At 37.9% G+C, this 10,934-nt stretch overlaps 1 protein-coding gene across 1 annotated transcript in view; it reads left to right on the plus strand.

The window, feature by feature from the left end:
- AGGF1 (angiogenic factor with G-patch and FHA domains 1) overlaps window positions 1-3,241 on the plus strand; it is a 33,503-nt gene extending 30,262 nt beyond the window's left edge. The window contains exon 14 of the mRNA XM_017527685.2: window positions 1,085-3,241. Within this exon, the coding sequence (XP_017383174.1) occupies window positions 1,085-1,285 (201 nt within the window). The 3' untranslated portion in view covers window positions 1,286-3,241. The remainder of the gene's footprint in view (window positions 1-1,084) is intronic.
- The last annotated feature ends 7,693 nt before the right edge of the window (window positions 3,242-10,934 follow it).

The raw sequence follows: 10,934 nt of genomic DNA on the forward strand, positions 1-10,934 counted from the left end.
TGTGTGTTACAATTTTCAAAAGCCTCTTTTTGAGTGTTTTTCCTACATTAAAGCTAGGATAAGAAGTGCTATTTCCTGAGCCAAAGGTTCTTCTGTGTTTTAGAGTTGTTTTTAATAACTGTCTTATTGTCCCTGGTACTGAGGATTCAAGAACAATCACAGTGTTAGTGTACAAACAGGCGGATTCTATATGAGCTGAAAAATCGATTAGGTTCAAGAATCAGAGCATGTAACATGGATTATAGAGAATAATGTCTGGGAAACGACAGAGTGGTTTACTTAGTAGTCCCGTGGTTCATAGGAGGTTTGGTTATCTTTCACACAAACCTTAAGTAACCTGACTGAAGAACTTTCTGGATAATTACTTAGTACCTAAAGAAATAATAGATGGATCAATGTGAGTATATAACAGTTTTCTCATTTTTATTGAGGTACAGTGGAAAGAACAAGGGTTTTGTCAGATCTAGATTAGAAAATGTGCTCTATCATTTGTGACCTGTGTGACTTTGGGCAAGTTCAGACATTAATTTTCTTATGAAAAAATGGGGATAAGAACTCTTTTTCAGGGTTGTGTTGAAGATGAAGCCCCAAGCATTGTACCTTACATTAGGCATTCAGTAAATGGTAGCTTTGAATGTTCTTAAAATATTGAGAAGTGCTCTCCTCCTGTTGCGAAAATAATCAGATTCTCTTTATGGTTATTAATGTTTAACCTGCTCTTTCACTTACTTAGGTAAGGATAGGGCAGTAGGCTTAAACCTATCCATTGCCATTATTTCTGGTTAAGGTAGAACGACATACTCTGCAGCATCTAAATGAAATTTGGTGATTGCTGGTTAAGGAGTACTCTACTTTCTGGAAAGTAGGCTGCACTTATTGACAGGCAAGACAATGTAGAAAAATGAGTGTAAGTTTCATGTTTAAAGATACATATATTCTTGTATGTATTTGATGCATTTGACAGGTTTTCTTTTGCATGAGTCTTTAATAAATCAAAAAATTATAGAGTCCTAAGTTGGACACAATAGATTTCAATGTGTTTTAGATTCTAAAATAAAGTCCTTTGCTCAACTTTTGGTAACAGATCCAGCTTCAGCTTCGGCGAACACATGCAGGCTTGGGGACAGGCAAACCATCCTCAATTGAAGATGTTCACCTTCTTCAAAACAAGAACAAAAAAAACTGGGACAAAGCACGAGAGCGGTTTACTGAAAACTTCCCAGAAACTAAACCTCAAAAAGATGACCCAGGGACTATACCTTGGGTAAAAGGGACTTCAGAGTAAAGGTTAATCATAGAAGAAAACTTTAGCTTTTTTAAAAAGACAGTTTGGAAACTCATTTTTTCTTCCCAAAAGAATCAGAAGCACGGGTGAACTGGGTCACAGTTTACCTCTTCCTGATTCAGAAATGTGTAATAAAGTATGGTTTGCAGCTTTTAAAAACTATTTTTTTAAACTAGTAAATAGTGACTGAATCAATTTATGCAGTAAGTAGACTAAAGTTCACAAGGCACAGATGAGTTTATCAAACTTCATTATTTTATCTTGTCATTTACAACATCCATATAAAGCAACTAGCTAAGCAAAATTCGTATAACTAATGACTTAAATGTACCAGTTTTTGTCTCTATATATTCATGTAAGATGCACAACAAAAGAAACATCAAAAGTTTATAAAAATAAATCTGACTATATGCATCATTATCTGTGCCCTTTAGAACCTAGATAAAAAATGTTGAGAAAACATGGGTAGTGGCGCATACATTTTGTTATCCTTGAAATAGCCTAAGTAATATTATTGAAGAACTAATGAACAGGCAACATGCTGTAGAAAATTAATCTTTCATTGTTTTCTTCTGTGAAGAATCTGTTGATTTGTACTATATATTCAGCATTTATATTTGATTTGTTTCATAGCTAATGAGATATTTAGATATGAACAACTGAATACATATTGAAATAGTGTGCTGGCATTTGTAGTTTTGATAAATACCATTGCAGGCAATGGAGTTGTGCCAGAGAAATCTGATTTCTAGTACAAAAGGAATACTTAGCCAGGGCCTAAAGCTCAAGATATTTATTGAAAACATCCTCAGTTGCAATAAAAACATTATAACATTAAAAAGAGTGATTTGTTGAAGCAGCAATTTAAATGTATTGATCTGCTTTGAATTTGCAACCAGCCAGAATTTGCTAGTTAAAATTGGCAGAGTTATAACAAAGGAGAGCCTCAAAGATGAAATACTTGCAGTGCAGCTTTCTGGGTGCAGGTGTCACTGCTCGGCCAGCTATCATTATTCTGTTCAGTTTTTCTCTCAGGTGTTTGCTGGGAAATGAACACTGGAGCTGACCCTTTTCTGGCAGTGAATGTGAACTCTAGCCTCCCTATCTACTATAAAGAAATGTCTTCAAGATGTAGAAATAAGGACTATTTTGAAAAAAAATTATACAGTAGTAAAGATAATTCAGAAAGGAAAAGCTACCTGTTAGAGTTTCAAGTCTTAATGGCACAGGGTAGTTACGGAGAAAAGGGGATGGAGAAAGAGAAACTATGACTAAAAATGAGAGGTATGTCCCTTAAGCTGGGACAATCAGGCCCGAAACTCCAAATCTGGATAAAATATTTCTTTGAATTCTTCTTGGCCCCCTGCATAGTCTGACACATACATATGTACAATTAGGCTTGCAGGCCGCAGGAATGCCCTGCATTGTTTTCTTTTTGTTAGAAATAAAAGGTATTAGTTTAAATGTGGTTCTGGTGCTGGTGCCCTGTATATATGTAACAATATAGGACTCCCCCCCAGATAGATTTTGCTTCTGGTGAATCTTATGCATTGGGTTAGTATATGACTGTCTGATATTTACCATTTGTATTATTATATTGGGGAAAACATTTTTTTTATCCTTTTCTATTGTAAAGAAAATGGAAAACTTAAGTATGGTGTTAAAAATGGAACTATATGTGATATTTGCATTATTAAACCCCTTGGCAGATCTAAAGTCTCAGGGTTCCACTATTAGTGGTTAAAGTACTGAATAATGTCTGGGTCTACTTCCATTTGTAAAATTAGAATAATGTTTATCTCACATGTCTGTCTCGAATAGCAAACGAGAAAATGTATATAAAATCACTTTGTAAATTGTAGAAGTAGTACAGATGTGAGCTTCTATTTGTTTAGAAGCGTAAATGTGAATTATGTACAGTTTGAATTATGCATAAATTTTTGTGTCTAATATTTTCAATATTTGTTTATTCACACTATGCATTTTCTAACTGAGTAGCTTTTAAGTATGTATTTTAAGTGGAGCTGCAAGTTCCTGAATTTTAAGAAATCTAACATCTAATATTTTTGCCACAACATGAGAAGCTGGCAAAGTTGAGAACAGAAGAAACCTTCAACATTAGAGTAAATAGAAATTTTTTCCAGTGTTAAATAGAGGAAGCACTCTTGTCCTCAAAAATAGGAACTCTTCTGCTTTGGAAACAAGTGTTACTTCTGATGTTTCATTTTTAATTCTGAACTGATAGAAAGTAATGGTTTACGCAAATCAAAAACCTTCTGACTTTTCATATAAAATATTTTTTATGGTTTTTATTTTTATTTTTGAGACAGAGTCTTTCTCTGTTGCCCAGACTAGAGTGCAGTGTGCTATCTCAGCTCACTGCAACCTCTGCCTCCTGGGTTCAAGCCATTTCGTGCCTCAGCCTCCCAAGTAGCTGGGATTACATGCGCATGCCAACATGCCCGGCTAATTTTTATATTTTTAGTATAGACGGGGTTCACCATGTTGGCCAGGCTGGACTCCAATTCCTGACCTCAGGTGGTCTGCCTGCCTTGACCTGCCAAAATGCTGGGATTACACGTATAAGCCACCATACCTGTCCAAAAGATTATTTCTTAATTTGACATATTTTTAAAAAGCAGGCAAAGAAGAAAGAAATCTCAAACAAGGGAAAGCAAGAGTCTTTGGAAATTGCATACAAAAGCCATTCTGTAAAGTTGCAAGACAGAGGGATGTTCTTGGCAGGGGGCCAGAAAGCACTTGTGGACCCAAAACCCAAAGGCAGTCTCAGGAATAGTTAAAAGTATTTTCCACATCATTTTGTTCTAAGTATGATTCTCTTGTTAGTATGGCATGACTTATTTTTCTGCTCTGAATCTTTGATTCAAAACATTTCGTTTTACTTTTTCAGCCTTTAAAGTGGAAATGCATTTTGATTCTTTAAAATGAGGCAGTGGTTACTATGTTTCTGTGCATTTCAGGGTGCAGGCTGTCTTTTCTGCTTTACTAATCTTAGTGTTGGCTTATGGCCTTGTAGTTGCAAAATGACTTTTGAAACTTTAGACGTCATATTCATACCTAAAGCAGAAAGAGGAAAGAGCAGTGTGAAGTGCTAGTTCTCTTTTTTTTAGGAAAACAAAAGCTTACTCAGAAGCTGACTTCTTAGGGTCATTAGCCAGAACCGGATAGCATGGCTGCCCATAGAAGAAGAGATGTTATAAAAGTAGGCAACAAGATGGTCACATCTGGCTTAAGCCAGTTATGAACCATCACCTGCAGCTGAGAATGTTGCCATTGGAACAAAATAGGTTCAGTGAACCAGAGAGAAGGGGGCAGTGGATGTTGAATGGGCATGTTGGTAACTGTCTGCTAGATAACATACCTGTCCATCAGTAGAGACTAGAGGGTTGCTTAAATTGTGATGCATCCCTACTATATAATAGTTTCTAGCCATTCAAATGAATAAGATAGAACTGCCTATACCCTAGTATAGAATATCTCACTAGATTGCTGATTTTAAAAAGCAGATTATAGTAAAGTACATATGGCATAATTCCATTTTTATTTTTAAATTATAAAGGTACATAGAGTTACTAATTACCCAGTGAGCAAACTTTCATTTTTTATTTTATTATTTCTATATTTGAACTTAAACAGGTATAAGTGTGTGGTTAATATATATGTATATACACATTTGTGGTAAGAATTTACCCAGAAGTGGGGAGGCCTTCATGGCTCAAACCCAGGCATTTTTCTCATATGTATACCCAGTTTCATTTACCATCTATAAACTCATGATTTCTAGGCTGTCTTGGGATATTGATTCTGAGCTTATGACCTACATATCTACCTCAGAGTCACTTTAAATGCAACTCCAAGACGAACTCCATAATCCTCTCCAAACCTCGTCTCTTCTAGTTTACTCTCTCCGGGTGGTAACATCATCCATCCAGTTGTATGAGCCAGAAGCCTAAGTCAGCCTCTGTTTCACTACTACCAGCTTTTCTCCCCTTTGTCTGTTTCCAACATATTAAATCAGTTCACTGTCACCACTCACCTGAATTATTCTGAGGGCCTCCTAACTTGTCTTCTTGCAGTCATTCCTCCATCCACCACACTGCAGACAACTCCCATCTCATTGTCTCCTGTTTGGCTTCCCATTACTTTGAGGCCATAAGATCCTAAAGGATCTGGCCACTGCCAGCTTTTCTAGTCTCATCTTGTGTCACTTCCTACTTGTTCTCTGGGTCCTAGCATGCTGGCTTTTTTTCTTTTTTTTTTTTCAGTTTGTGAAACAAAGCCACCTTCTCTGATCATGGAGACTCTCACATTGCATTATGTGTGGAATGCTCTTCCTCCCCCATTTTACATAGTGAATTCTCACATGGTCTTTAGGTCTCTACTGATTAAATCTTTAGGGATGCCTCCCTTGAAGCCCTGGATTAGATAATTCCTTTTGATTTGTATTTTGAAAAACCATTTCTTTCATTTAGACCACTTAGCTTGGTTCACGGTTGTGTATTAGTGTGGTTAGTGTAATATTTGTCTGTTTCTCTAGATTCTAAGTGCCCTGTGAGCAGGACTTTGGTTATGCTTACTATTGCATCCCTAGGGCCTAGCACCACATCTGATGTATACACCCATAGGCACCAAAGCAAACAATAGTTAACTGCAAGTGGCTTGATGGAGTTTTATCAAGCTGTGACTGAAGAAACATGGGAACTGAGGCTACACAGAGCTTTCAAACTATTTTGATCATGATCTACAATATAAATACAATTTATAACTTGGTATACGAGCATGTTCATAGCACATGTAGCATAGATTTTGTATACCAGTAATTTGCCATTAGCTCATGTAATGCACTCTTGTTTTCCACATTGCTGATTGCATCCACTAAATTGATTTCATAATGCACTAATAGGCTGTGTCCTACAATTAGATTTCAAACCTTTTCACAGAACTCATTGCATTGCCTTAGGAACTGCAGCTGTGTGAGCCTATGTTTGTGCGTGAGGTGGGGAGAGTTTAGGATGCCAAACTGTGGTGACTCCAGTTCTCAGGCTCATTAACTACAATAGGTCTACATTCATCTGGTTTGCAGTTCAAGCTTCCAAATAGGTTTGATTGCATAACAAAGATGGGGTGAACAAAACTGAGCCTCTTACCTGTGGTCATAACTGTACATTGTGTTAAGAAATTTACACAATTAAGAAATGAAGGATTTTATCTCTGAGACAATGAGAAATTCACTGAAGGATTTTAAGCAGGAAAGGAACCTCATTAGGTTGCTTTATAGCAGAATAACTGTGGTTGATTGAAAAGAGGCAGAGTGACGGCTGGAAATCTTGAGAGTAGGATGACCTCTCTGAGAGTTTGTTCAAATATTTGTTGAGCATCCACCTAGTGCTGTGCACATCTTGGAAGCAGGAAACTTCTTTGTCTTGACTGCTCTGTCGTCAGCACCCATGCACAGGATTGGATGTATGGGAGGTCCTCAATAAGCATTTGCTGGTGGAATGGGTGAACATTTGTGTTGCGTCTGGCACAGTGCCAGGCCCTTAACATATATTCTTTATTCTGGACTCCATTTTATGAATTAGAAAACGGAGGCTTAGGAGGTTTTTATTTTGCTCAAAGTAAAAAAGCCTATGTGACAGAAGTGGCAGGCCTGGGGTTTCTGTCTTGATTCTTTCCATCCCAAGGGATGATTAAGAGCACAGGCTGAAGAGTCTGACTGACCTGGATTTAAATTAAAATTTCACCACTTTCAAGCTGAGTGACCTTTAAAAATTTATTTGAACCTCTCCATCCAAGTGTCTTCTATGGAGTTTGTAGCTGCCCATTGGGTTGTTGCTTGCTGCCCAGATAAAGCCATTATATCAAGACAGGAATTGCAATAGAGAAAGAGTTTAATTCACGCAGAGCTGGCTAAGTGGGAGACTGGAGTTTTGTTACTCAAGTCGGTCTCCCTGAAAAATTGTTTTTTTTTTTTTCAAAGGATAATTTGGCAGGTAGGGGGCTAGGATAGTGGGGAGTACTGATGGATTTGGTCAGAGTTCAAATAATAGGAGGTCAAAGTGGGTTCTTCTTGCTGTCTTCTGTTCCTGGGTGAGCCAGGACTGGTTGAACCAGATTATCAGTCTGGGTGGCTCCAGCTGGTGCATCAGAATGCAGGGTCTGAAAGATATCTCAACCACCAATCTTAGGTTTTACAAAAGTGATTTTATCCCTAGGAGCAACTGGAGAGGTTCAAATCTTGTGGCCTCTGGTTGCATAACTCCTAAACAATAATTTCTAATCTTGTGGCTAATTTGTTAGTCTTACAAAGGCAGTCTGGTCCCCAGGCAAGAAGGAGGTTTGTTTCAGGAAAGTGTCGTTACCATCTTTGTTTCAAAGTTAAAATATAAACTAAGTTCCTCTGAAAGTAGTTTGGTCTTTGCCCAGGAATGACTAAGGACAGCTTGGAAGTTAGAAGCAAGATGGAGTCAGGGCAAATCTCTTTCACGGTCATAATTTCTGCAAAGGTGGTTTCAAGTTTTGGTGAAGATTGAGATAAGGTTTGTATGGCACTGAGCACACTGTCTGGCACATAATAAGCCCTCAAATATTAGTGATTATCAGCATTGTTATTATCCATGGTAGCAATGCCAAGGACATGGTTGTAGGAGTAGAATCCCAGAGTAGAGATGGAGGTTACTGAAGTCAGGTAGGACAAGGAATGAGGCTAGCAAGTAGATGGGTCATCCCCATTCCTCAAGGCAATAGGAGATAGGTGTAGACAAGAAGACTCAGTTAGGAGCTGGATTTTTAAGTGAATATTGGAGAATGAGCAGGAGATTGGTAGACAATAGTGAGAAAGGATAGAAGTTATTATAGGTGACTCTCATCATCCTCAAAGGAGGAATGGATTCTACATGACTTTGGAAATGGAGTCATCTGGTGGAATGATAGGGAAGTCTAGCCAGACAACTCTGGCTCTCAGTACTCCATGGGAGCACAGGAGCTACAGGGAGAATTCTTAGAAGAACTAGATTTCAGATCCCCATATGTAAAAATCTTTCAACAACATACATTAATTCAGCAAATAGTCATGAAGCAAGTCGCATAGGCCAGGCACTGTTCTAGGCACTAGGGATACAGTAGTGAACAAAACAGGTAAGGCTCCCTGCCTTCATGGAGCTTACATTTATTTTTTAGATAGGATTTGGCAGAATGTAAAGTCCAAATAATACATGCAGGCCATGATAGTTTCAGAGAATATTAATCCAAAATAGTTTCTGTTCATTCCAAAGTTTTAAAGCAAAATTTTTAAAGCCACAATTTGGGTGGAGTATGTGGTGGGGGAAGGATTGGGGTTTTTTTCTTAATGTTTTCAGTCTGTTTCTATACCATATCTATTTACGGGACTCATAAAACTCTGCCTTCAAAATCTTTTTAGTTATGTGTTTGAGAGCTCTGCGTATGCAGACAACAAACAGGACCTCATTGAGGCTGCAGCCCCTTGTTCAATTATGTATGTCCTCTACGTGCTTAGACATCTGGGTTCTATGGTCCTAAATGTGAGCACTAAGTACAGTCATGTATCACTTAACAAATGGGGATATGTTCTGAGAAATGCCTCTGGTGGTTTTGTCATTGTGCAAACATTGTAGAGGTACTCACACAAACCTAGACGGTACAGCCTATTATACACCTAAGCTATATGGTATACCAGTTGCTCCTCGGCTACAAACCTGTACGGCATTCTGTGGTCTGAATACTGTAGGCAATTCTAACGCAGTATTTGTATATCAAGACATATCTAAACATAGAAAAAGTACAGTAAAAATACAGTATTATAATCTTATGGGACCACTATTGTATGTGTGGTATGTCATAGACTGAAATGTTGCGTGGTACATGACTATACCAAAAAAAAAAAAAAAAAAAGAAATTGCATTATGCAACTTATGACTATACAAAAAAATGCAACAGGAATCAGGTCACTGGAAACTGGAAGTGAAGGAGAATGTGTAAATGAAAAAGTCTCTGGAGGGTGAAGAGCAGACACAGATGGGAAAATTAATGTGACTGGAGGTGAACAATTTTTGCCTGCTATGTAAGAATGTCTTTTTTTTTTTTTTTTTTTTTTTGAGACAAGGTCTTCCTCTATTGTCCAGGCTCCGGAATGCAGTGGCATGGTCATAGCTCACTGCAGCCTCCACCTCCTGGGCTCAAGTGATCCTTCCACCTAAGCCTCCTGAGTAGCTGGGATGACAAGTATGTACTAGCACATCTGGCTAAAAATTTTAATTTTTTTGTAGATATGGGGTTTCCCTATGTTGCCTAGGCTGGTCTTCAACTCCTAGGCTCAAGTAATCCTCCCACCTTGGCCCTCCCAATGTGCTTGGATTATAGGCCTGAGCTACTGTGCCCAGCCAAGAATGACTTTTGGGAATTCTTCCTTTAAAAAACTCACTCTTCATCTATGTTACAATGCTATGGTATTTCATTGCCCAGAATGACGAATACAGGGAGAAGCTGTGGAATATTATCAAATGTATTTAAACATGTGACAGTGTTTTACTTAGCTTCCAATTACTAATAGACTTCAGAGGGCATAAGGTTGCCAGCTCATTCATCTGGTCATTACTTATCTTGACCAAAAGCCCATGAGAATATATACTGAAAGAATAAAGCTTTCAGTATCATTTAATGTTTTTCCTTAAAGCCTCATTTTAATACTGTGAAACCAGATTTCAGAGAATGTCATAATTAAGATTTTCATAAAAAGAAACATTTAATACTGTTTAAACATATAATGACTCCCAGTGCTACCTGAATTCATTCACATCATAAACCAACTAAAATGGGCTTTAATCTCCACAGTGACCATGCTGCCTTTACTTAACCTTAATATACCACTATCAAGACCAATTTATCAGCCACACTAAAATAATTATCATTGTTTTATTATAATCTAACCTTATTAACCAGAAATGTTAATCTGGTAATCATCTACCATATTCACCAGACTCTGAGTAACTGGCAGCTCTTTTAAAAAATTAAATTTATCATGGAAAGATGAGCATTTGCCAACTCAAGGATGTTTTAAAAAATGTGCTAGGGACTCATGGCCACTCTAAAAGAGGAGTTCCAGAAATGTTTAAGCATTTTGGGAATAACTGTATAGTCTTCCAGGTCTTCAACTTTGAAGAGAAAATGACTTAGATGGGTAGATTTGTATATACCTTTGGGATTCATCAGATTACTTTGTAGTCACAAGTCATACTGAGTTTTGACAGGAGCAGTTCATTTGGCAACTATTTGATAGAAAAATATTAAATAGTTCTATTGGAAAGGGAATGTCTTGGCAGATCTCTGAGGCTTGTGTGTAGGTTTTCTCAGGAATCCTCCCAGGGAACCTGCTCTTCTGGGTTCCATGGGAATGGTTTCAGGTGAGCAGTAGGAGCCCTCAGGGCCGAGGCAGAAACTCATTAAGTAGGCTGGAGTCAGATGACAGGCTACAGCCACCACCTCCTGACAGTGGACAAGTCACTCTCTGGGACCTGTGTTACCTCATCTGTCAAATGATGGAGCTGGTGGACAAGGGCTGCATTTCTATCTAGGATTTTCTGGAAATGGGGATTATATCCATGCTTGTGTT

Source organism: Cebus imitator, unplaced genomic scaffold (genome assembly GCF_001604975.1).
Source record: "Cebus imitator isolate Cc_AM_T3 unplaced genomic scaffold, Cebus_imitator-1.0 Scaffold50, whole genome shotgun sequence".
In the NCBI taxonomy this organism is placed as follows: domain Eukaryota; kingdom Metazoa; phylum Chordata; class Mammalia; order Primates; family Cebidae; genus Cebus; species Cebus imitator.